Below are 25,544 nucleotides of genomic sequence, written 5' to 3' on the forward strand. Positions count from 1 at the left end.
GCACCTGGATCACCCACCTCCTGCAGAAAGTGTCTTACATTTAGCTCTGAAACATCTCCAGGATAGTGTCAACATGTGTGTGTGTGTGTGTGCACACCTGTGAGTATTGTGTGTTTGTGATTGCGCATCTCTGTATGGTGTGTGAATGCGAGTGTTTGTAATAGTGTACATCTCTCTGTGACCTATTTGTCTGTTTCTGTGTTAATGCACAATTTTAGTGACCTCCTACTTGCCTGCATTAAATTCCACCTACCGCTGATCTTAATATCCTGTTGCATTTCATTGCTATACTGCTTATAATGCTGCCTATCTGTCACAGTCTGGGCTCATTGAATGAATGAATTAAATAAAATGTGATGAATCAAAGTCTCAATCTGCCTTCTTGTAGTTAAAGTGATACAATGCCACCCTCTGCTGGCCTCCTCATGCCACTGCAAAAGCAGCAGGTTTTGTTTCCTCCCCCATCAGCGCCTGTGAATCTCTTCAGTAACACAGTCGTTTCTCAAATTGCTTCTCAAGGAATGTTTTTGGAGACAGGGGGCAGTTTTGTCCGAACCCTTGTGATGTTGTCCCTGAGATGTGAGCAGAGGGAGATGAACATGACTTGTGCATGTTCCTCCACAACACAACTTTTCAATTCCCTCTCACTTGTAAGAGTACATTCCAAAACATTGCAAGTTGCAGAAAGTGCAATGAAATTCGCCTTACCTCCTCACACACTTTCTCTGGCACTCTCTCTCTCTCACACTGGCAAAGATGAAATTACTCTAATCACTTAAGGCGTGTAGGATTCTAAACAGACTTAAAAAGGACTGGCTGTTTCCTTTTCTCGAGTGGTCTAGACTGGGGGGAGACATTGTTTTAAAGTTAGAGCACGCCCTAATAAGAGGCAAGGAGAATTTTTGTTTACTCTGAGGATTGTGCCAAGCTTGGTATTCTCATCAGAAGTCTTATTGAAAATTCTTTGGAAGAAGGGAGATCAATTCTTTATCTGTATGTGTCTGAGGGAAAAAGGAACAAAGATAGAGGGCGGTTTAACCCCATTTATTGGATACAGCCCCCAAAGAACAGAGAGGAAAATGTGTTGCTGGAAAAGCGCAGCAGATCAGGCAGCATCCAAGGAGCAGGAGAATCGACGTTTCGGGCATGAGCCCTTCTTCAGGAATGAAGCCTGACCTGCTGCGCTTTTCTAGCAACACATTTTCAGCTCTGATCTCCAGCATCTGCAGCCCTCACTTTCTCCCAAAGAACAGAGAGCCCATTACACAGAGACAAAAACATACCCGCGCACACACGATAGTCAGATGGAGATAGACAGAGACACAGAACCAGAGAGCAGGTTCCGGATCCCTAAATAAATTGTCACATTGATTCCCAGCTCTACACCTGGGTTATAACACTGACCGGGGGAGGGGGACGCTGGACCATGTTGACGTTGGTACAAGGCTTGGGAGCTGCTCATTGCAGGATCTTCACCGTTTGCCTGTTTGTTGTTGTTATGTCAGTGTTAGGGTTAATCCAATTGTATTCAGGGAGAACACTCAGGGTTTAGTAGGGACAGTTACAGAGTGCCAAGCTGCTATATGTCACAATTAGATGGCCAGCTGTCCTCTCACTGGTCTGAACATTGTTACATGTTCCTATCTACCCAAATCAGGACTGGACCCCTACGCCCATTTGTATAATCCTTCTGAAGTTACATTGTAAAGACACTCTGTTCAGTTGTCTAACACGTTTAAACTCAGTGATGTGCCTGTATGTATTCCAACTCTGGGTCCAATGAGGCTGGGGGGTGGGCGGAGCGGAGGGACAGGGACAGCCCTGCCCATTTGGAATTGGGAACCAGCAGCGAGAGAGAGTCAGCATTCTCTCACAGCTGCACATTGTTTCTCGCTCACACTCTTTCACATTTGTGTACTCTCTGTCCCTCTCACACATGGTGCGTGTGCGAGAGAGGGAGAGTGCCTCTCGCACGCACACTCACTTTCTCTAGCACACATGCATACTCTTCCTCACACATACACTTGCAAGTACACATTCTCTTTCACACACACACCATCTCTCACATGCGCGCACACTCACTTGTGTACACTCTTGGTCTCACACTCTCTCCCACATGCGCGTACACTCTCGCAAGCACTTTCTCTCGCACACATGCACTCTCGCACATATACACACACTCTCACAGGGTCACTCATGCGTACACTCGCACACATTCTGTCTCACGTGCTCACTCTCATGTGCACACATTCTCACTTGTGTGCACTGTCTCTCACACTTTCTCATGCGCATGTTTTCTTTCTCTCACATGCACACGTTCCCATTCTTGTACACAATGACACTTCACTCGCTCTCTTGCACACGCGCACACTTGCTCTCGCACGTGCACATTGTCTCTCTCACGTACGCGCGCACACATCTTTTCTCTTGCATGCAGTCTCCCTCGCACTTTTAGTGCACCCACGCGCACACACTCACACGCATACACTCTATCGCACACATGTACACTCTCACTCGCACACTGTCCTTCACACGTGCACACACTCTCAATTGTCTCTTTCTCACTGTCTCACAAACACTTCCTCTTACACGCACTCTTGCACACTCTCGTAGGTGCACTCTGTTCTCACACTATTTCTCACTCGCACACATTCTTTGTCTCTCATATGTGCACACACTCACTTGTGTACACTCACTCTCACTTTCTCTCCCGCACGCGCACACTTTCTCACACAAATACATTCACACTTCCTTGTATGCAGTCTTTCGCGCACACGCACACACAGCAATCTAATGGAATTAGAACAGAGAGAATCAAACAAAACTTGGTGTTGAATTTGTGGAGTTTTCATTTTTGTTGCGTGCCTAAGATGGGGAGAGTCGGGAGTGAGTTTAAAATCAGCATCTCTCATCAGATCATTAAATTTAAGATTTTTAAAATTGTATTATGATAGTCCAGAGGGAGCTTTATTCTGTATCTAACTCTGTGGTGTCCCTTCCCTGGAAGTGTTTGATGGGGATACAGTAAAGGGAACTTTGCTGTCGTTGGGCGGCTCAGTGGTTAGCACTGCTGCCTCAACGCCAGGGACCCGGGTTCGATCCCAACTGTGGGCGACTGCCTGTGTGGAGTCCCCTGCTGTAGGGTGTTGTGAAACTTGAAAGGGTGCAGAAAAGATTTACAATGATATTGCTAGGTTTAGAGGATTTGCGCTATCGGGAGAGGCTGAATAAGCTGGGGCTATTTTCCTTGGAGCGTCGGGGGCTGGGGGTTTGGCCTTAAGGGTTTATAAAAGGCGACTGCCTGTGTGGAGTCCCCTGCTGTAGGGTGTTGTGAAACTTGAAAGGGTGCAGAAAAGATTTACAATGATATTGCCAGGTTTAGAGGATTTGCGCTCTCGGGAGAGGCTGAATAAGCTGGGGCTATTTTCCTTGGAGCGTTGGGGGCTGGAGGTTTGGCCTTAAGGGTTTATAAAATTACGAGGGGCATGGATAAGGTGAATAGCCAGTCTTTTTCTCCAGGGGTGGGGCAGTCCAAAATTAGAGGGTATAGGTTTAAGGTGAGGGGGGGAAAGATTTAAAAGGGAGTTAAGGGGCAACTTTTTCACAGAGGATGGTGAGTGTATGGAATGAGCTGCCAGAGGAAGTGGTGGAGGCTGGCACAATAACGACATTTAAAAGGCATCTGGCTGGGTATATGAATAGGATGTGTTTACAGGGATATGGGCCAAGTGCTGGCAAATGGGACTAGATTAATGTAGGATAATTGGCTCGTATGGACTAAAGGATGTTTCTTTGCTGTGTCTATATCTCAGTGTTATTGTGTTCGTCTGTGTGTGTACCTGTGTGTTGGTGTGTGCATGACAGAGGTGTAATTGAGTACCTGCGTGCACATCTGTCCATCAGGAAGATAGGGTTACAACTAAATCTCTGCACAGTAGGAGGCTGTTCAGTCCTTGCATCCACACTATCAATTAGATCGTGACAAAACTGAACACTGAAATCTGAACCACGTATCTGTCCATCTTGAAATCCGACAGAAATCTGGTTAATATTCTCAACCACCCACATCAGCTCTTTTTAAGACAGAGGGAACTCTAGATTTCCACTCCCCTTTTTACAAGCACATGCTTCCCAACAGATTTAGTTTTAAGGTGGTTTTAAGGTCCTGCCTTCAAGGGAGATCCTCTCTCATCCAACATCCACCAGGTTAAACCGTTCCGAAGGCTGCATCCCATCTGATCAGCAACATCCTGTCTCCATGCTGTACAACTCTACAACTACAAAGCTTGGGACTGTTCTACCCAAACACGAAAATGTAAAGACCAGATTTATCAAGTCGTCCACCAGATATCCTAAAACTAAACTAGTCCCATTTGCCAAAACTTGGCGCATTTCCCTATGAACCCTTCCCATTCATATACCCATCCAGATGCCTTTTAAATGCTGTAATTGTACCAGTCTCCACCACTTCCTCTGGCAGCTTATTCCATACAGACACCACCCTGTGAGAAAAAGTTGCCCCTTAGATCCCTTTCCTCTCTCACTTTAAACCTTTGCCTTTGGGCTCCCCTATCCTATCCACCCTATAGGGCTATTCTCCCTATCCACACCACTCATGATTTTATAAACTTCTATAAGATCACCCTCAGCCTCCGATGCTCCAGGGAATAAAAAGTCCCAGCCTATTAAGCATCTCCCTATGGCTCAAACCCTCCAAGTCCCAGCAACGTCCTTGCAAATCTTTTCTGAACCCTTTCAACTTTCACAACATCCTTCCCATAGGAGAGAGTCCAGAACTGAATGCAGTATTTATCAGCTAAAACCATGAGAGAGTGAATGGGGGAAATGCTGAGGGAAGGAAATCTGTTGCCCTTATCAATCTGACCTACACACAACTCCAGACCCATAGCCACGTTGACTCTTAAACTCCCCTCTGGGTAATTAAGGATGAGCAAAAATTGCTGGGGCACCAGGCATCGCCGTCCATGTCCTGTGAATGAAGAACACACTCCGTTTTAAAGGGCTTCTCACACATACAGTTAGTTAGGTCATCTCTCAGTTAAATGGCCCTGCAAACTCAATGCCCAGAATGGCTTCATTCTACAGTTAGAACATAGAATAGGCCCTTCAGCCCACGATGTTGTGCCGACCATTGATCCTCATGTAAGGTAAACCTAATGTATGAACCCTCAAATTTCTGTGGCCATATGCATGTCCAGCAGTCTCTTAAATATCCCCAATGACCACACTTCCACAACTGCTGCTGACAACGCATTCCATGCTCTCACAACTCTCTGCGTAAAGAACCCGCCTCTGACATCCCCTCTATACAAACAGCTTAAAACTATGACCTCTCGTGTTAACAATTTCTGCCCTGGGAAAAAGTCTCTGGCTATCAACTCTATCTATGCCTCTCATTATCTTGTACACCTCAAATTAGGTCCCCTCTCTTTCTTCTTTTTTCCAATGAAAAAAGTTTGAGCTCAGTCAACCTCTCTTCGTAAGATAAACCCTCCATTCCAGGCAGCATCCTGGTAAACCTCCTCTGAACCCTCTCCAAAGCATCCACATCTTTCCTATAATAGGGCAACCAGAACTGGACACAGTATTCCAAGTGTGGTCTAACCAAAGTTTTATAGAGCTGCAACAAGATCTCACAGCTCTTAAACTCAATCCCGCTGTTAATGAAAGCCAAAACACCATATGCTTTCTTAACAATCCTGTCCATGCGGGTGGCCATTTTAAGGGATCTATGTACCTGCACACCAAGATCCCTCTGTCCCTCCACACTGCCAAGAATCCTGTCTTTAACCCTGTACTCAACTTTCAAGTTTAACCTTCCAAAATGCATCACTTTGCATTTATCCAGGTTGAACTCCATCTGCCACCTCTCAGCCCATCTCTGCATCCTGTCAATGTCATGCTGCAGCCTACAACAGTTCCTCTATACTGTTAACGACACCTCCAACCTTTGTCGTCTGCAAACTTGCTGACCCATCCTTCAAACTCCTCATCCAAGTCATTAATAAAAACTACAAAGAGTAGAGGCCCAAGAACACAGCCCTGTGGAACACCACCGACTTCCAGGCAGAATACTTTCCTTCCACTACCACTCGCTGTCTTGTCGACCAGCCAATTCTGTATCCACACAGCTAAATTTCCCTGTATCCCATTCCTCCTGACCTTCTGAACGGGCCTACCATGGGGAACCTTATCAATTGCCTTGCTGAAGTCCATATACACCACACCCACAGCTCGACCCTCATCAACTTGTCTAGTAACATCCTCAAAGAACTCAATAAGATTTGTGAGGCATGACCTGCCCTTCACAAAGCTGTGCTGACTGCATTTAATCAAACCATGCTCTTCCAGATGGTCATAAATCCTATCCCTCAGAATCCTTTCTAACACCTTGCAGATGACAGACGTGAGACTTACTAGTCTGTAATTGCCTGGAATTTCCCTATCTCCTTTCTTGAAGAGAGGAATTACATTTGCCTCTCTCCAGTCCTCAGGTACGACTCCGGTGGAGAGCGAGGATGCAAAGATCTTCGCAAGCAGAGAAGCAATCACATTTCTCACTTCCCAAAGCAGCCGAGGACAAATCTGGTCTGGCCCCGGTGACTTGTCAATCTTAATGTTTGTCAAAATTTTCAGCGCATCATTCTTCAATCTGTTCGAGAATGCTTACGTGCTCCTCAATGGTTTGATTCACTACAAGGTCCTTTTATTTAGTAAAGACAGAAGCAAAAAACTCATTTAGGGCTTCCCCTACCTCCTCAGACTCTGTACACAAGTTCCCTATGCTATCCCTGATCGGCCCTACTCTTTCTTTGATCATTCTCTTATTCCTCACGTAAGTGTAAAATGCCTTTGGATTCTCCCTAATCCTTCCTGCCAAGCCTTTTTCGTGCCCCCTCCTGGCTCTCCTTAGACCATTTTTGAGCTCCTTCCTCGCCTGCCTGTAATCCTCTAGAGCTGAGCAAGACCCTTGCTTCCTCCACCTTACGTAAGCTGCCTTCTTTCTTCTGATGAGCAGCTCCTCCACTCTCATCAACCAAGGTTCCTTTATCTTACCCCTTCTTGCCTGTCTCAGAGGAACACATTTGTGCATCACTCGCAACAACTGTTCCTTCAACAGTGTCCACATGTCTATAGTACCCTTTCCATGGAACAATTGCTCTCAGTCCATGCTTCCCAACTCACGTCTGATAGCATCATAGTTTCCTTTTCCTCAATTAAATATCCTCCCGTTGTGCCTGCTTCTCTCCTTCTCCATAGCTATGTAGAATGAGAGGCAGTTGTGGTCACTATCCCCAAAATGCTCTCCCACCGCAAGATCTGACACCTGCCCCGGCTTATTGCCAAGCACCAAATCCAAAATGACCTCTCCCCTTGTCGGCCTGTCAACGCACTGAGTTAGAAACCCTCCTGAACACACCTTACAAAAACAGCTCCTTCCAAACCATCTGCTCGAAGGAGATTCCAATCAATATTGGGAAAGTTAAAGTCACCCATTACAACAACCCTACTACATTCACACTTTTCCAAAATCTGAGATTGAAGAAAGACCTATTCTTTCTTCAATCTCCCTGCTGCTATTGGGGGGCCTATAGTAAACCCCTAATGAGATGACTGATCTCTGACTGTTCCTAATTTCCACCCATACTGACTCAGTAGGCAGACCCTCCTCGACAATGGTAACTTCTGTAGCTGTGATACCCTCACTGATTAGTAGTGCTACACCCCCCCCTCTTTCTCCTCCCTCCCTATTCTTTTTAAATGTTCTAAAGCCTGGAACATCCAGCAACCATTCCTGCCCCTGAGAAACCCATGTCTCTGTTATGGCCACAACATCATAGCACCAGGTACTGATCCATGCTCTAAGCTCATCACTTTTATTCCTGATACTCCTTGCATTAAAGCAAACACACTTTAACTGATCCCTTGGTTCTTTCCCAGGGAATTCCTTCCCACTGGCTGCGCTACCTCTTGCTATTGCCTCATCTCCATCAACTCTCACCTCCGGTATAAAGCTCAGGTTCCCACCCTCCCTGCCATACTAGTGTAAACCCTCCTGAACCACTCGATCCACCACTCCGTCCCCTTCCAGTTCAGGTACAACCCGTCCTTCATGTACAGGTCTCACCTTCCCCAGAATGAATCCCAATTATCTACATATCTGAAGCCCTCCCTGCTACACCAGCTGCGTAGCCACGTGTTAAGCTGTGCCCGCTCCCTGTTCCTCGCCTCGCTATCTCGTGGCACCAGTAATAAACCCGAGAACACTACTGTTCATCCTGCTCTGCAGCTTCCACCCTAACTCCCTGAAATCACTTTTTATATCCTCGATCCTTTTCCTGGCTAGATCATTGGTGCCAATACGTAACACGATTTCTGGCTGTTCGTCCTCCCCTTTCAGAATCTTTTGCACCTGATTGGAGACGTCCCGGACCCTGGCACCAGGGAGGCAATGTAGCTTCCGGGAATCCCGATCCCGACCACAATTGTGGGCGGCACGGTGGCACAGTGGTTAGCACTGCTGCTCGGCGGGTCGGTGTGGACTTGTTGGGCCGAAGGGCCTGTTTCTACACTGTAATCTAATCTAATCTAATCTAATCTAAAATCTCCTGTCAATTCTCCTAACAATCGAGTCTCCTACCACTAGCGCTTTTCTATTCTGCCCCTTTCCCTTCTGGGCCACAGTGTCAGGCTCAGTGCCAGGGAACTGACCACTATGGATTTCCTCTGGTAGGTCATCCCCCCAGCAGTATCCAAAATGATGTACTTATTGCTGAGAGGAATGTCCACAGGGGATCCCTGCACTGTCTGTCTGTCCCCTTTCCTCCCCCTAACTGTAACCCATCTATCCTTATCCTGAGCCTCAAGAGTGACCAACTGCCGGTAACTCCTCTCAATTACCCCCCTCACCTCCCGAATGATCTGCAGTTCATCCAGCTCCAGCTCCCATTCCTTAACACGGTTTTCAAGGAGCTGGAGTTGGATGCACTTCCTGCAGATGCAGCCAGCAGAGATATGCCTCGGGTCTCTCACCTGCCACATCTGCAGGAGGAGCAAGCAATTGCCCGAGCATCCATACCCCACTTATCTGAACGCCCATAGAATACTAAACAAGAAAGCTTAATTCAATTGCTATAAAATCAAGCAATAAACTTATAATCAATAAAGGAAGTTTAGAAATGAACCGTGCCTTATTGGTTAGAGGAGGGGGGTGGGTTGGAGACACTACAGTTGTAGTGCCTCGGGTTTAGCCGCCTTGCTAATATATTCCGGGACAGTAATATCTTGCTCGGTGCATTGATGGGAGAGCTAGAACGGCAGTCTGGCATTGAAAAGGGCAGTTTGGGAGGGGGGGGGAAGGAGGGTTGTTCTGCTGTGGGGGAGGTGGTGTTGAGGAAAAGGGAGATTCCTGTTCCTGATGTTAAAAGGGACAAAGCTCTAACTGGCTCGACAGCACGACCAGCAGGTTACATTACAGGTGCCACCTTCAGGAGCAGGCATTTGTCTAGTGCCGCTCTCAGGGGTGTTCCAACGCGGCTTGGCAGAGCATGGACTGCCACTCTAACAGTGGGCGACCGCCGCAAAGCAAGATCACATGCTCAACGCTCACAGGGGTGGGGTGGGGGTGTCTGGGAGGGGGACGACGGTGCCCGAGGTGAAGAGACTGGACCGTTTCCCAGCCCCCCGCCCCACCTTCCCCACCATGGTGCCTGGCTTAAAGAAAGGAAACTTGCAAGACGGCAGTGTTCCCTCATGGCTGCTGCCTTTCCCCTCCCAGTTGGTAGTGCTACACAGCACAGAAACAGACCTTTCAGCTCAACTAGATCATGATCCCAAACTAAACTAGTCCCCAGCTGCCTGCACTTACCCCACGTCTCTCCAAACCTTTCCTATCCATGTACTTATCCCAAAGTCTTTTAAAGATCATAAATGCACCCACATCCTCTTGGAGCTCATGCCACACATTAACCCCTCTTTGGAAAAACGTCACCCCTCATGTCTTAAAACCTTTCTCTTCTCACTTTAAAAATGTCCCTTAGTCTTCAAAGCTCCCCCCAACCCTTGGGAAAAAGACACCTGCCATTCACCTTATCTATAGCCCTCACGATTTTATAAACCTCTGTAAGAACCCTGTTAACCTCTTACGCTCCAGGACCTTTCAGCCTTTCCTTGTATGCCACCCTCCATTCTGAGAGAAAGTAAGGACTGCAGATGCTGGAGATCAAAGTCGAGAGGGTGGTGCTGGAAAAGCACAGCTGGTCAGGCAGCATCTGAGGATCCAAGCCTAACCCTATCGCAGGATGCTGCCTGACCGGCTGTGCTTTTCCAGCACCACACTCTCGACACCCTCCATTCCTGGCAACATCCTGGTCAATCTCTGCTGAACCCTCTCCAGTTTAATAATATCCTTCCTATAACAGGGCGAGCAAGGCTGCATATAGTACTGTAAAAGTGGCCTCAATGTCCTGTACTACCTCAACATGACGTCTCCAAATCCTCTACTCAAAGGTCTGAGCAATGAAGACAAGCCTTCTTACCCGTGCTGTCTACCTGTGACACAAACTTCAAACCATTATGTCCCTGAACCCCTAGGTGTCTCTGTTCCGAACTACTACCCAATACCCTACTTTAAACTGTACAAATCCTGCCCTAGTTTGTTTCACCAAAGTGCAATGCCTGACATTTATCCAAATTAAGCTCCATCTGCCACTCTTCAGCCCATTGACCAAGACCCCTTTGTAATGCTAGATAACCTTCTTCACTGTCCACTGCAGCACCAACCTTGGCATCATCTCATAGCCCTCTGAGGTCTGTGTCCTCTCGCTGCCAGGCCCCTGCTTTCAGGAATTATATACTTAAGCGTCTATCGTGTTTTCCTGCTCTTAAGACATTCCTTAAAACCGATGACTTCCTCTGAGCTTCTTGACCAATGCTGTGAGAGACTCGTGTCGAGTCTGGCTGGAAAATGCATCTGGGAAATTTCACTGCCTTACAAATATGCTACAAATACAACACCCTCCGTCCCCAATAACTATCCACATTCTGTCAGTTACCACGGACCAGAAACTCAGCTGGGAATCCTGCAGCGAGTGATTCACCTCCTGACTCCCCAAAGCCTGTCCGCCATCAACGAGGCACAAGTCAGGAGTGTGCAGGAATACTCCCCACGTGCCCCTGGATCGGGTCAGCTCCAGCAATACTCGAGAAGCTCGACACCATCCAGGAACAAAGCAACCCCCGCTTGATTACCACATCAACAAACATCCCCTCCCTCCAACACCGACGCTTAGTAACAGCAGCGTGTACCGTCTACAGGAATTCACCAAAGATCCTCAGACAGCACCTTCCAAACCCATGACCACTTCCATCTCGAAGGACAAGGACAGCAGATACAAGGGAACGCCACCCCCTGCAGGTCCCTGTCCGAGCCCCTCACAAGAAGAGATGCAGAAAAGGTTTGACAAGGCGTTTCTGTGCCGTACGACTAAAAATAAACACAATTTGTGCCTCTGCACAGTCAGCTCTTTATTAATTGCTCGGGCTGATTGATTGATTGTGTTCAGACTTTTATATAAAAAAAATAGAAAATACCGGCAGATGGAGGCTCCTCACAGCCAGGCAATCTCTGGCTGGGTCAGAGATAAAACTAAATCGGTCGACACACTCCACCCATCGCCGCCCCCCCCCAGTTGTGGGTAAGCGGAGCACAAAGTGGAACAGAGTTTGCTCAGTGCTCCCTCACTCGGTTATAAGGAACACGCTCTGCATTGTGAATCCCGCTATCCATTCCCAAACCCTCCCCCTCCTGACCCAGTGCCCCTGTGACCCACCCCCCCTCCTCCCCGGCATGTTTGGGGGGAGGAGGGGGGGGGAATGCCCTCAGGTACTGCTACTGGACGTGGCTCCAGCTGCCATATCTTTCACCTCCTCCTCGTCCGGAGGACAATCCACAAAGTCCGCCAACATGGCTGCCGCCTGGTCCTCCGGCTCCTGAGGGTGGGGGCCCACATTAGTTTGTGAAGTGGGGGGGGTGGGGGGGAGGAAGGAGGGGGGAGAGAGAGAGAGAGAGAGAGAGAGAGAGAGAGAGAGAGAGACACACATCAATCACAAATGAACAAGGCATGGAAGACTCTGACCGAGGGGGAATCGCAGGAGCTAAAGGCCATTAAGCGGCTGATCACCCGCAAGGGGATTGCGTCAGCCATGATGGAATGGTGGAGCGACCAATGGGCGGAATGCCCTCATTCTGCTCGCAAGGGAAGGAGAGAGATATTAGAATGGTCCTCGGTACATGAGGCATGAGCGCTGGATTGCGAACTCAGGGTCTTCTCCATGGCAACCATCGCCTCTGATTCACTCATTGGCCTTGAGTCACACAGCACGGAAACAGACCCATCGGCCCAACCAGTCCGTGCTGACCATAATCCCGGGCTCAACTAGTCCCCACCTCCCTGCTCCTGGCCCATATCCCTCCAAACCTTTCCTATTCATGGACTTATCCACGTCATTGTACGCAACGAATGGGAAGGCTTAAGAGGGATAAAGGGCCAACAGCTGGCAAATGAGACTAGATCGGGTTCAGACATCGGGTCAGCGGGGAGTGGTTGGGCCAAAGGGTTTGTTCCCGCAGCTGGATGACTCTGTGGTTAAAACCCTCCGGTCCTGAAGCGGAGCCCCAAATCTTCCCGTTGGGAATGCAGAGTAACACTGCGGGTGCAATTTCGGGGAATGCTTCAGAGAAAGTGTGGGGAGGGGGGGAGAAGAGATGCTGAGACAGATGCCCCTCTCCAGATCCATCCGTGAGTGGTCGGGGAAGTGGCATTCTCCGAGAGAGAGAGACTTACCCCCCTCTCTCTCCTTTCAGCTGCGGTTCAAGGAGGGGTTGGGGGGTAGGGGGGTTTGTTGGAGACCCCCCCCTCCCCCTTGGTCGGAGCTGCCCCTCACCTCAGGGCGTCGGCTCCTTCCTGGAGTGGTACGACCAGTGTTCTGGTCGCAGGGAATGTGGATCACGGGCATAGGAGTAGGCCATTCGGCCCTTCCAGCCTGTGCTGCCTTCGACACAATTGCAGACTTTCTGTCCTGCTTCCTCTCCCCCACCCTCCTCACTCCCTGTAGCCACAAGTGGCTACGTTGGGCTCCCTCTGGAATATAGCTAGCACACAGGGTCGCAAGGGGTGGTGGCTGAAGTTACTTAGGACCGTTCCATCTTGGGGATGGGGGGGGAGGAAACAGTCACACCAGGATAGAGAGATGATTGGGGGGCTGGGGCTGCTTACCTCAGTTTCAGGGGCAGGTTTCTCAGCGGGTTCCACCTCCTCCTCCTCTTCTCGCCGATGCTGCTCCGCAGGCTCAGCCTCCATCATGCCCTCCTCCTCCACCTCCCCCTGGGGGGGTGCCTCGACCGCGTCGGCCACTCCATCTCCCCCCTCCTCCTTCTGCAGGGTCGGGGCGCCCTCTTCCCCCGGGCTCGAGGCCCCTCCCCCTCCAGCAGAGGGGGGCTGGGAGTCCCCTCCGTCCGCTCGCTCCCCGGGGAGAGGGGGGGTGGACCGCAGCATCTCTGGGCGCGCTCCCTCCTCGCTCTCACCCAGAGGCGGCGGCAGTGGTTGGCTCTGGGCAGGGGCTCCCTGGGCCCGCCCCCCTGGGCTGCCCTCCCCCTCGCTCCGCCGGGGGCTGGGCATCCCCTCGGGGTGGGGCTCTGGTGGCCCAGGCCCCTCCCCCTCCTGTGGAGGCGCGGCCGGGAGCTCCGCAGGCCGTGGGGCGAGAGCGGGCTCCTCTTCAGAGGTGTCCCCCGGGCCCCTGGGCCTGTACATCTCCACCTCCCCTTCCTCCTCCTCATCTTCCTCGTCCTCATCCTCCATCTCCTCATCCATCTCGTCCTCCTCCAGCTCACCCTCCTCCTCAAAGTCCTCCTCTTCATCCTCGTAGTCCTCCTCCTCCTCTTCTTCCTCCTCCTCCTCCTCCTCGTCGTAGTAATCCTCCTCTTCCTCCTCCTCCTCCTCCAGGTAATCCTCCTCCCCTTCCTCGTCTTCGCTGCTGTTGATGTTGATGACCGTCAGCTCTTCGTCCGGCTCCTGGGAGGCAGGCCGGGCCTCGCCGGTGCCCCCTGGCTCTTGGGGCTGGGGCGTGGGGATGGGGAGGGGGGTTGGGGCCTGGGCTCCCTGGGCCCGAGGCGAGGCCACCACCACTTTCTCGATCTCCTCCGGCGCCTCTTCGCCCGGCCCTTCCTCTTCCTTCCTCCTCCTCTTGGCGTCGGCTGGGGTGGCAGGGGCTGGTGGCGGCGCCGGAGGGGAGGACGACGACGATGAGGGGGGCCCTGCGGCACTCGGCCCGGTGCCCCCCATTGCCGCCGGTGCCCCCCGGTCAGGCAGCAGCCCCTCGGGAACAATCACCACGCTGTCGTCAGAGTCGCTGTCCAGGGAGATCTCCACGTCCGACTCCTCCTCCTTGTCATAGCGAATGAAGACAGGGCGGCTGCAGTTGGCATCGCCCCCGAAGATGGCCTCCTCGCCGGGGGCCGCCGTGGGGATCCCCTCCTGACCCATGCCGCGGTGGCTCTCCGCTGGTGACGGGAAGCGGGCGGGCGGTGGGAGGGAGAAACGAGCAGGCGGGGCGTGGTCAGTCAGAGCCCGGGGCCCGGCCCCGGGGGGAGGGGGGTGACTCGGAGGGGGAGGGGCAGGCAGGTGGAAGGTGGGCACCTGCGGTGGCCTGGCGGGGGCCTGCGGATCGGCGCTGGGCGTGGGCTTGAAGGCCGTGGCGATGAGGCTGGCAGCACTGAGGGGCATCTGCAGCGACGGCACCCGGGGGTGGATGAGACAGTTGCAGATGACCAGAGCCTCTGAGCAGAACGACGAGACCTGTGGGAGGGGGGGGGTGGGGGTGAAGGGGGAGAGGCGGGAGTGAGGGGAGGGGGCGAAGACGGCACAGGATTTAAACATGGCGATACCGTCAGCGACAGGACCAACCCTTTCGGATCTCTTCTAACCCCCCTCCCCCCAAAAAAACCTCGAAAGCGCCGCAGACGCTGTGGGTCAGAGATGGCTGCAGAAGCTCAGTGGGTCTCCAGAGAGAAATCAAGAGTTAACACAGCAGCTCTGCCCTCGTTCACTCTGATTTCTCTCGGCAAGTGCTGCCAAACCTGCTGAGCGTTTCCAACTTCTGTTTTGGTTTCCCAAACTGAACAAGTCCCATTCAGCCCATATCTCTCTGAACCTTCCCTGTTAGTGTACCTGTCCAAACACTTTTTAGATATTCTAATTGTACCAGCCTCCACCACTTCCTCTGGCAGCTCATTCCATACACACACCACCCTCTGTGTGAAAACGTTGCCCCTTAGGTCCCTTTTCCATCTTTCCCCCTCTCACCCTAAACCTATCCCCTTTTATAGTTTCAGACTCCCCTACCCTGGGGATAAAGAACTTGGCTATTCACCCTGATCCGTGCCCCTTGATTTTATTAACCTCTGCAAGGTCACCCCTGAGGCTCCGACGCTCCAGGGAAAAATGTCCCTGCCTCTCCTTATAACTCAAACCCTCCAGTCCTGCAAACATCCTTGTAAACGTTTGCTGCACCTTTTCCAGTTCAATACTATCCTTCCGATAGCAGTTATATGGAGTTTCCAAATGTCCTCTGTTCGAGCAGGATAAAGGTACTCGGATGCAAGAGGACTTATGGGGCTGCTCTCAGAGCAAGCGCACGTGCCCAACAGACAGCATGAGAGCGAGAGTACCCGAGAGCGAGTGTGCCCGAGACAGGGCGCGATTGGGTCGGCTAGACATGTTTCCAATGTTGGCAAAGTCCAGAACTTGGGGTCACAGTCTAAGAGAACGGGGTAAGGCCATTCAGGAATGAGATGAGGAAAAAACCCTTCACTCAGAGTTGGGAACCTGTGGAATTCTCTCCCGCAGGAAGCTGTTGTGGCCAGTTCATTCGATATATTCAAGAGGGAGCTGGACGTGGCTCTTGCAGCTGAAGAGTTCAAGGGGTATAAGAGGAAAAGTAAGAATGGGATACTGAGATTGCACGATCAGCCAAGATTGCATTGAATGGTGGGGCAGGCTTGAAGGGCTGAATGACCTACTCCTGCACTAATATTGTGTGTTTCTGAAGAGTCAGCCACCTTGACTATGGGTGTAGAGTCATGGGTAGGCCAGACCAGGTAAAGATGGCAGATTTCCTTCCCTACAGGACATTAGTGAACCAGATGGCGTTTTTAAAAACACCAATTTTCCAACAATCGACCATCATCACCACCACGACCGAGATCACAGAGATTTACCCATGGATTATAAATTCGACCCTGTTGCTATAGTGGGGTCTAAAGCGGTTTATAAAGTCATGACGGTCATGGATAGAGTGTAGAGCCAAGGTCTTTTCCCAAGGTTAGGGGAGTCCAGAACCACAGGGTAAGATGAGAGGGGAAAGATTTAAAAAGGACCTAAGGGGCAACGTTTTCACGCAGAGGGTGTTGAGTGTTTGGAACAAGCTGCCAGAGGATGCGGTGAAGGCTGGTACAATTACAACATTTAAAAGGCATCTGGATTGGTATGTGAATAGGAAGGGTTTAGAGGGACATGAATCATCACAGAATCCCTACAGGGTGGAAACAGGCCAACAAGTCCATGCCGACCCTCTAAACAGCATCCAAACCAGACTCATGACCACTATATCCCTGTAACCCACATTTCCCACCTACACATCCCTGGACACTATGGGACAATTCAGCACGGCCAATTCACCCTAACCTGCACATCCCTGGGCACTATGGGACAATTTAGCACGGCCAATCTACCCTAACCTGCACATCCCTGGGCACTATGGGACAATTCAGCACGGCCAATTCACTCTAACCTACACATCCCTGGACACTGTGGGGCAATCAAGCACGGCCAATCCACCCTAACCTGCACATCCCTGGGCACTATGGGACAATTCAGCATGGCCAATCCACCCTAACCTGCACATCTTTCGATTGTGGGTGAAAACTGAAGCAACTGGAGGAAACCCATGCAGACACATGGAGAATATGCAAACTCCACACAAACAGTCGCCCGAGGGTGGGTTCGAACCCGGGTTCCTGGCGCCGTGTGGCAGCAGTACTCTGTATCTAACCCCATGCTCCAGCTGCAGCACCCCACCTGGAAGGAAAGTGCAACTGCAGCATGACAGTTACATTACAGCACTGGGTGCCAAAAGGAACAAAGGTGGAAGCGTGTGTGGGGATGCGATAGCTGCTTCCCTTACCTCAGTGTTGCGGTCGTTCTGTCCTTGGCTGAACATTCTGACGGCGCAGTGCAGTGGTGGCGGCCATTTGGAATTGGGAACCAGCAGCAAGAAGAGCAGGAGACGGTATAGCTCCCGCCGACAATCCGCCCGGAGATAGGGGCTGGTCATGCTGCTGTTCTGCTGCAGTCGGAGCAGGAGGGGTACCACCAGCTCATGGAGCTTCTGCAATAGGAAGACAGAGGGAAACAGGGAGGAAAAGGTGTTCAAAGTGGCTCTCATCGCAGACTCACCCTCGACAAATACCTAAAGCAAACAGCTGCGGATACCGACAGAGCTAAAGTCTCAAGTCTAGTGACCCGAGTTACATTTAATAACGTATTTGCTGTCTATCAAACTGTTGACCGTTTGGGCTCATCTTGCTGGATTTTTGATACAACTGAGTCTAACACACAAGCCCCCCTCCCCCAGCCACATCGTGGGGGACAGTTAAGCGGCTGATTATTTGCCACCAGGAGACAGTCAAAGCCCAGGTATCGGAGCAACTGCCCAAATGGTTAACCCTGTTACAGAGCCAGCCTTGAACTCACTGGCTCGGTGTTACGAAGAAACCCCATTTGCCCCATTTCCTGGCTGGCGCTGAGTCGCTCTCACCTTGTGGGTCTCTTCCTTCAGCAAGCTTCCACAGGATAGGATCACATCGCTGCAGACTGCACCGGGGAGGGAGGGACAAAAAGCAGAGTGTTAGGGTCCTGCAGTCAGTCGGGGGAGTGGTCAGAGTCCTTGTGCCACCCCCAGACACCGTCAATTGTATCACGGCACACCATGTAGGAGGAGGCCATTCTGCCCCTCAATAAGGTCACGGCTCATCCTGACTGTGGCCACGATTTCACACCCAGCCTTCCCTCCGCCGAGACCTGACACCCCCCCCTCCGATGATAAGTGTTTCTTTCATCTCGGCCCTGATTACGTTAAAGGGCTTGGCTCCCTCTGGGACGGAGGGGAGATAATTCAGAACACTGACCGCGCTCTGAAAGAGATGCCTTCTCCAACGGGAGGTTTCAAAATTGTCAAAACCCACCCCCCAATCCTTGTGGTTCCCACTGTGCCGGTGAAAGGTGGCCGCCTGAACTGCCAGGGTTTTCACCATGTCCCCGAGCTCCCCGCTACCTCTCCCTCACCTCAGACCAACCTTTGCAACCCTCAGTTTCCCTCCACCGCCACTTTCTCCCTGTGTCTCATATCAAAGGCAGAACGATCTTTGTAGTGGAGGCTGTGCCCTTGCGCCTCTGTGGGGCATAGAGGCGGAGACATACAGGCGCGGGTACCTTTCAACGCTGCGAGGCAGACGTCGCCGTTGGCGGTGGGGTCCCGCTTCCTGTGGCCCGGCACGGCCGCAGCATCCTCCAGGTCCATCAGCTTCTGCCTTTTGGCGCTCGGCTTGCCGTAGTTGAATGGCTGGCTCCCATCTCCCGCCGGCTTGCTGGGCCGGAGCTGCGGGGTGAGGGTGGAGAGAGAGCAGGGTCAATGCCAAGGCCTCACTCTGGCTTCCCCGCCTCCAACCTCATGGCGGAAGAGAGGGAGGGGTGCTGACTGACCTCTGTCCTACCTCATGTACATCATTTGGAGATGTTGGGGAAGGTGGCAGTGAGGTTGAGAAATTTCAAATTCCCCCAAGAGACCGCAGGCTTAATGGCAATGTTATTATGCTCCCCCCAACTCCTCCGCCCCGGCAAATGCGGCCCCTGTTTAATGCCTCAGACTCGGGGAGACACCCAGAGGGGGAACGGGGGAGGGTGGTGACGCACAGAGTGAGTGCTACACCGCATGCTGTCCCTGGCCCGGGAGCATTGTGCTGGGAACTTAGCTTTCCACTCAGGTCTGATGGCCGATGAAACCCTCATGATGTGTTCGAGCATCTCGCGGTCCCGGGAATGTCTGATGGAGACGGTGTTGGGAAACTTCAGTTTGAGCTTAAAGATTAGGAGTTTCTCCTCTGTATTGAACTCTGCGCTGTCCCTGTCCGGGAAGTGCCTGATGGAGCAGAGGGGACCGTGTAAAGGGAGCTTTGCTCTGTAGCTAACCCCATGCTGTCCCTGTCCTGGGAGTGCCTGATATGGGGGAAAGAGTCAACGCCACATTGAATTCCCCCAACTCCCCCCATCCGCCATGTCACTTCCCTTACCTTGGTCGTGTCCACCACTGGGGTCACGTCAGCAATCAGGTTGGCCAATAGGACGTCACAGTGATGGAACGGCCCCTGCAGGACCCCCGAGGATGCCCCGCACACCTTCAGCCACGTCCCCAGCACCTCGTAGGCCTTGACTCTCACTGAGCTGCGAGTACAAAAAGGGGCGGCATTGCAGTCAGCTCCTGTCCAGTCTTTACCCACAGCTCTGGGCAAGTTAGGCACTGCCTCCCAGGACAGCCTGACCCGCCAGATGGTGGCAAGTTGCCCCTGCCCAGCCACATACAACTGACTGGGGTCAGTAGGTCACCCCCTCCCCAAAACCCCAAGAGGGCATCAAGTGATTCCACTCAGTTGGCACCTACAGCCAATGCCTCCACCATGGAGGCTCAGTGTGTCTCAGCTACCAGAATTCACCAAAAATCCTCAGACAGCACCTTCCAAACCCCACAACCACTTCAGTCTAGAAGGACGAGGGAGGCAGATACATGGGAACACCACACCCCCGGCACGTTCCCCTCCACTCCCCATCCCGATTTAGAAATGTATCGGCTGTTCCTTCAGTGTCGCTGGGTCAGAATCCCAGAACTCCCTCCCTAACGGTGCCATTTGGATGACCCTACATCATCCAGGACTACAGCGGCTTAAGAAGGCAGGTCAACCCCACCTTCGCAAGGGGCAAATCCAAATAAATGCTGGGCCCAGCCAGCAACACCCAGATTCGCCAAGTAACTTTTCTTTAAAAAGCTGAGGTTTCACTCCCGGCGAGAGATTGGAGTCATGTTATGAAAGGTTTCAGTAACTTAGGACCAGATACACTGGCATTTAAAAGGAGGTGATTTTATTGAAACCTTTGGGATTTGAAGAGGACTGGAGTACTGTGTGCAGTTCTGGTCACCCTGTTATAGGAAGGATATTATTACACTGGAGACAGTTCCAAAGACGAAATCTCAGGATGTTGCTGGGGATGGAGGGCTCGGGTTATAAGGAAAAGCTGGATAGGCTGGGACTTTTTTCACTGGAGCATAGGTGTTTGAGGTTTACAAACTTATATAGTTTAGACGTTTATAAGGAGAGAGATATAAAAGATACAAGGGCAATTTTTTCTTTTACACAGAAGCTGGTTCTTGTGTGGAATGAACTTCCAGAGGAAGTGGCGGTTATTGACACAATTACAACGTGGAAAAGAGAGACTTAGATAAGTCCATGAATAGGAAAGGTTTGGAGGGATATGAGCCAGGAGCAGGCAGGTGGGACTAGTTTAGTTTGGGATTCTGGTTGGCGTGGACTGGTTGGGCTGAAGAGTCTATTTCCATGCTGAGGACTCTAGTAGATGCTGGGAGGATGTTTCCAGGGGTCTCAGCACTAAAGTAAGGGATTGCTCATTTAAGATGGAGATGAGTAGGCATGTCTCTCTCTGAGAGAATCCTTAAGGTTTGGAATTCTCTCCCCTCAGAGTGGAAGCTGTGCCACTGACTATATCCAATAGGGAGTTAGACCGGCCCCTTATCGATCGGAAACCTGAGTGTGTGACAGTGTGTGTGTGCAAGAGAAAGAGAAAGAGCAAAAAACAAAGGGAGAAAGAGTTTTGAACACTGTCTCGATGGAGGCCTGGGGGCAGCTGTTGAAATCTTTTTTAGGTGGATAAGGCAGATAGATTCGTATTTTGAATGGGAAACCAACAGCAATCGGAGGAGAGGGGGGAACGAGAATAAAGAGCTGGAGACACAAAGCAGCTATGGGCGGAGCAGGCTAGAGGGGCTGAATGGTCTCGTACTGCCCCAATTCCAGACGCGCTTGCCCCGTTCGGGATGTACTGACTGACCTGTAGGCTCTCTCCTGCCCGGGCACAGCGGACTCCCGGGGTGTGCTCCAGGCAGTCAGGACCTGCGGGAAGAGCCGGCAGATGATGTCGGAAAAGCGTACCAAATGCTTCCTGCTCCTGTCGAGGTAAAACACAGCAATTTTTCACGTGCCAGGGCATCATTTTCATCACAGACACCAGCCAGGAAGGGCAACTGCAAGGATCAGGAGCAAAATTAGGCCATTCGGCCCATCGGATCTACTCCACCATTCGATCGTGATTTCTCAACCACATTCTCCTGTCTTTCTCCCCGTAACCCTCACTAATCCAGAACCCTTCTCTCTGTCTGAAAGACACTCAATAATCTGCCCTCCACAGCCCTCTGTGGTAAATGGTTTCCACAGATTCACCACCCTCTGGCTGAAGAAATTCCTCATCTCAGTTATGCCCTCCAGTGGGAAAACGCTGCTGGCTATTCACCTTATTGATGCCCCTCATAATTTTATAAACCTCTATGCAGTCACCCATCTGTCTCAGACCCTCCAGAGAGCAAGGTCCCAGCCTATCCAGCCTCTCCTTATAGCTCAAACCTTCCAGTCCAGATAGCATCCTGATAAACAGAGTCATAGTCATAGAGATATACAGCACGGAAACCGACCCTGCGGTCCAACTCATCCATACTGACCAGATATCCCAAAGTAATCTAGTCCCATTTACCAGCACTTGGCCCATATTCCTCTAAGCCCTTCCTATTCATGTACCCATCCAGATGCCTTTTAAATGTTGCAATGATACCAGCCTCCATCACTTCCTCTGGCAGCTCATTCCATACAAATACCACCCTGAGTGAAAAAGTTTCCCCTTAGGTCCCTTTTATGTCTTTCCCCTCTCACTCTAAACCTATGCCCTCTAGTTCTGGACTCCCCCACCCCAGGGAAAAGACTTGTCTATTCACCCTATCCATGCCCCTCAATTTTAAAAACCTCTCGAAGGTCACCCCTCAGCCTCCGACATTCCAGGGAAAACAGCCCTAGCCTATTCAGCCTCTCCCTGTAGCTCAAATCCTCCAACCCTGACAACATCCTTGTAAATCTCTTCAGAACCCTTTCAAGTTTCACAACATCCTTTTGATAGGAAGGAGACCAGAATTGCACACAATATCACTATCCTATCTACCTGTGACTCCACTTTCAAGGAGCTATGAACCTGCACTCCAAGGTCTCTAGGATTGTACCATTAAGTGTGTAAATGCTGCTGAGATTTGCCTTTCCAAAATGCCGCACCTCACACCTATCTGAATTAAACTCCATCTGCCACTTCTCAGCCCATTGCCCCATCTGATCAAGATCCCATTGTAATCCTTGTGGCACTCCAGTGGTCACAGGCCTCCAGTCTGAAATCCAACCCTCCACCACCACCCTCTGTCACCTTTCAGCCAGTTCTGTATCCAAATGGCTACTTCTCCCTGTATTCCACAAGATCTAACCTTGCTGACCAGTTTCCGTGGGGAACCTTGTCAAACACATTACTGAAGTCCATTTAGATCACGTCCACTGCTCTGCCCTCATCAATCCTCTTTGTTACTTCTTCAGAAACCTCAATCAAATTCGTGAGACATGATTTCCCACGCATAAAGCTGTGCTGACTATCCCTGATTAGTCCTTGCCTTTCCAAATACATGTACATCCTTCTCCCTCAGGATTCCCTCCAACAGCTTGCCCACCACCGACTTCAGGCTCAGTGGTCTATAATTCCCTGGCTTGTCCTTACCACCCTTCTTAAACAGTGGCACCATGTTAACCACCCTCAGTCTTCTGGCACCTCACCTATGACCATCGATGATACAAAATATCTCAGCAGGGGACCCAGCAATCACTTCCCTAGCTTCCCACAGAGCTCTTGGATACACCTGATCAGGTCGTGGGGATTTATCCACCTTTATGCGTTTCAATAAATCCAGCACTTCCTCCTCCGTAGTATGGAAATTTTTCAAGACGTCACTATCTATTTTCACACATTGTATATCTTCCATGTCCTACCCCAGAGCAAACACTGATGCAAGATAGTTGTTTAGTATCTCCCCCATCTCTTGAGGCTCCACACAAGGGCTGCCTTGCTGATCTTTGAGGGGCCATATTCTCTCCCGAGTTACCCTTTTGTCCTTAATTAATTTGTAAAATCCCTTTGGCTTCTCCTTAACCCTATTTGCCAAAGCTATCTCAAGGCCCCTTTTTGCTCTCCAGATTTCTCTCTCAAGTATACTCCTACTGCCTTTATACTCTAAGGATTCACCCGATTTTTCCTGTCTGTACCTGACATACGCTTCCTTCTTTTTCTTAAGCAAACCCTCAATTTCCCTAGTCATCCAGCTATCCTTACACCTACCAGCCTTTCCCTTCACCCTTAAAATCCCTTTGGCTTCTCCTTAACCCTATTTGCCAAAGCTATCTCAAGGCCCCTTTTTGCTCTCCAGATTTCTCTCTCAAGTATACTCCTACTGCCTTTGTACTCTAAGGATTCACCCGATCTATCCTGTCTGTACCTGACATACGCTTCCTTCTTTTTCTTAAGCAAACCCTCAATTTCCCTAGTCATCCAGCTATCCCTACCAGCCTTCCCCTTCACCCTAACAGGAATATACTGTCTCTGGACTCTCATTATCTCATTTCTGAAGGCTTCCCATTTTCCAGCTGTCCCTTTACCTGCGAACATCTGCCCCCAATCAGCTTTTGAAGGTGCTTGCCTAATACCGTCAAAACTGGCCTTTCTCCAATTTAGAACTTCAAATTTTAGAACTGTTAGGTCTACCCTTTTTCATCACTATTTCTGCCCCCAATCAGCTTTTGAAGGTGCTTGCCTAATACCGTCAAAACTGGCCTTTCTCCAATTTAGAACTTCAAATTTTAGGTCTACCCTTTTTCATCACTATTTTAAAACTAATACAATTGTGGTCGCTGGCCCCAAAGTGCTCTCCCACTGACACCTCAGTCACTTGCCCTGCCTTACTTTCCAAGCGTAGATCAAATTTTGCACCTTCTCTAGTAGGTACATCCACATACTGAACCAGAAAAATTTCTTGTACACTTAAACTCCTCTCCATCTAAACCCTTAACACTATGACAGTCCCAGTTTACATTTGGAAAGTTAACCTTGAGATGCACGGGAGAGGCCAGAGGGGGGTTTTCTATTTATAGAAGAGGGTAATAGGATGAACGGCGGCACACTTACACGGTGATGACTGCCGAGAGAATTTCCAGCGCGTCGCAATGGATTGCCGGCAGGACTAACATCTTTAATGGTCCATCCCCTATCCAGCTCTGCAACCAACAATGGAGGAAAGCTCGTTAAAACCACACCCAAGAGGACGGGAGCCACATTTCACGACTGCGTGTGGAGTATGAAAGGAGCAAACACGAAAGCAGATCTATTCACAGTATGGCACAGGAGGCAAGGAGAAAGAGTAAGGAGGTGAGTTTCAGGCGGACTGCTCCTAAAAAGCTTCTTTGAACATGTCAAAAATGTGCAGAACAACAGTGCCAACAGTTAACAGCCTGTGGCAAATAACTAGCGATGAACCAAAAGACAGAAGCGAGTAAGGAATCGGAGAATTAAGTTCTCCGCAATTATTGCTGAGCAAGAGTGCACCAGAAGACAGGGAAATAATTTGCGATAAACAAAAGCTGAAATAAGTCAATAAGGGATTGGAGAATTAAATTCCCTGGGATTATTGCTGCGCAGCTACGCTGGGCTAGAGCCTTGCACTCTTTGAGACAATAACAAATTTCAAACATTCACAATACATAGATTGAATGTTTGAAATACGGATCTCCTGATGACAGCAAGATATCAAGCTTCAGCAGCCTCCCTTCTCAGCGAGATGTCAGTTATTCTTAAATAAGTGTTCAAATTTTTAATGCCTTGTAAAACAGTATTGTTTGCAATGTATCGGGAGAAAGTAACAAACGTCTAAAAGCTGCTTCTATCATAGAATCCCTATAGTGTGGCAACAGGCCATTTGGCCCAACGAGTCCACACCAATCCATCCCTACTCTATTACTCTACATTTACCCCTGTACCTAACCTACACATCCCGGAACACCATGGGACAAATTAGCATTGCCAATCCACACTAACCTGTACATCCCTGCGCACTATGGGATAACTTAGCACGGCCAATCCACCCTAACCTGTACATCTTTGGATGGTTGGAGGAAACCGGAGCACCCAGAGGAAACCCATACAGACACAGGGAGAATGTGCAAACTCCACACAGAGTCGCCAGAGGCTGGAATTGAACCCGGGTCCTGGCAC

At 50.5% G+C, this 25,544-nt stretch overlaps 1 protein-coding gene across 1 annotated transcript in view; it reads right to left on the reverse strand.

Annotated features, from left to right (window-relative positions):
• Positions 1–11,703: 11,703 nt before the first annotated feature.
• pelp1 (proline, glutamate and leucine rich protein 1) overlaps positions 11,704–25,544 on the reverse strand; it is a 33,057-nt gene continuing 19,216 nt past the window's right edge. The window contains exons 10-17 of the mRNA XM_043683630.1: positions 24,462–24,550; positions 21,255–21,371; positions 19,427–19,577; positions 18,570–18,735; positions 17,896–17,951; positions 17,263–17,466; positions 13,299–14,876; positions 11,704–12,012 (exon numbers count right to left, since the gene is read on the reverse strand). Coding sequence (XP_043539565.1) covers positions 11,902–12,012; positions 13,299–14,876; positions 17,263–17,466; positions 17,896–17,951; positions 18,570–18,735; positions 19,427–19,577; positions 21,255–21,371; positions 24,462–24,550 — 2,472 coding nt within the window. The 3' untranslated portion in view covers positions 11,704–11,901. The remainder of the gene's footprint in view (positions 12,013–13,298; positions 14,877–17,262; positions 17,467–17,895; positions 17,952–18,569; positions 18,736–19,426; positions 19,578–21,254; positions 21,372–24,461; positions 24,551–25,544) is intronic.

Source organism: Chiloscyllium plagiosum, chromosome 48 (genome assembly GCF_004010195.1).
Source record: "Chiloscyllium plagiosum isolate BGI_BamShark_2017 chromosome 48, ASM401019v2, whole genome shotgun sequence".
NCBI lineage: Eukaryota > Metazoa > Chordata > Chondrichthyes > Orectolobiformes > Hemiscylliidae > Chiloscyllium > Chiloscyllium plagiosum.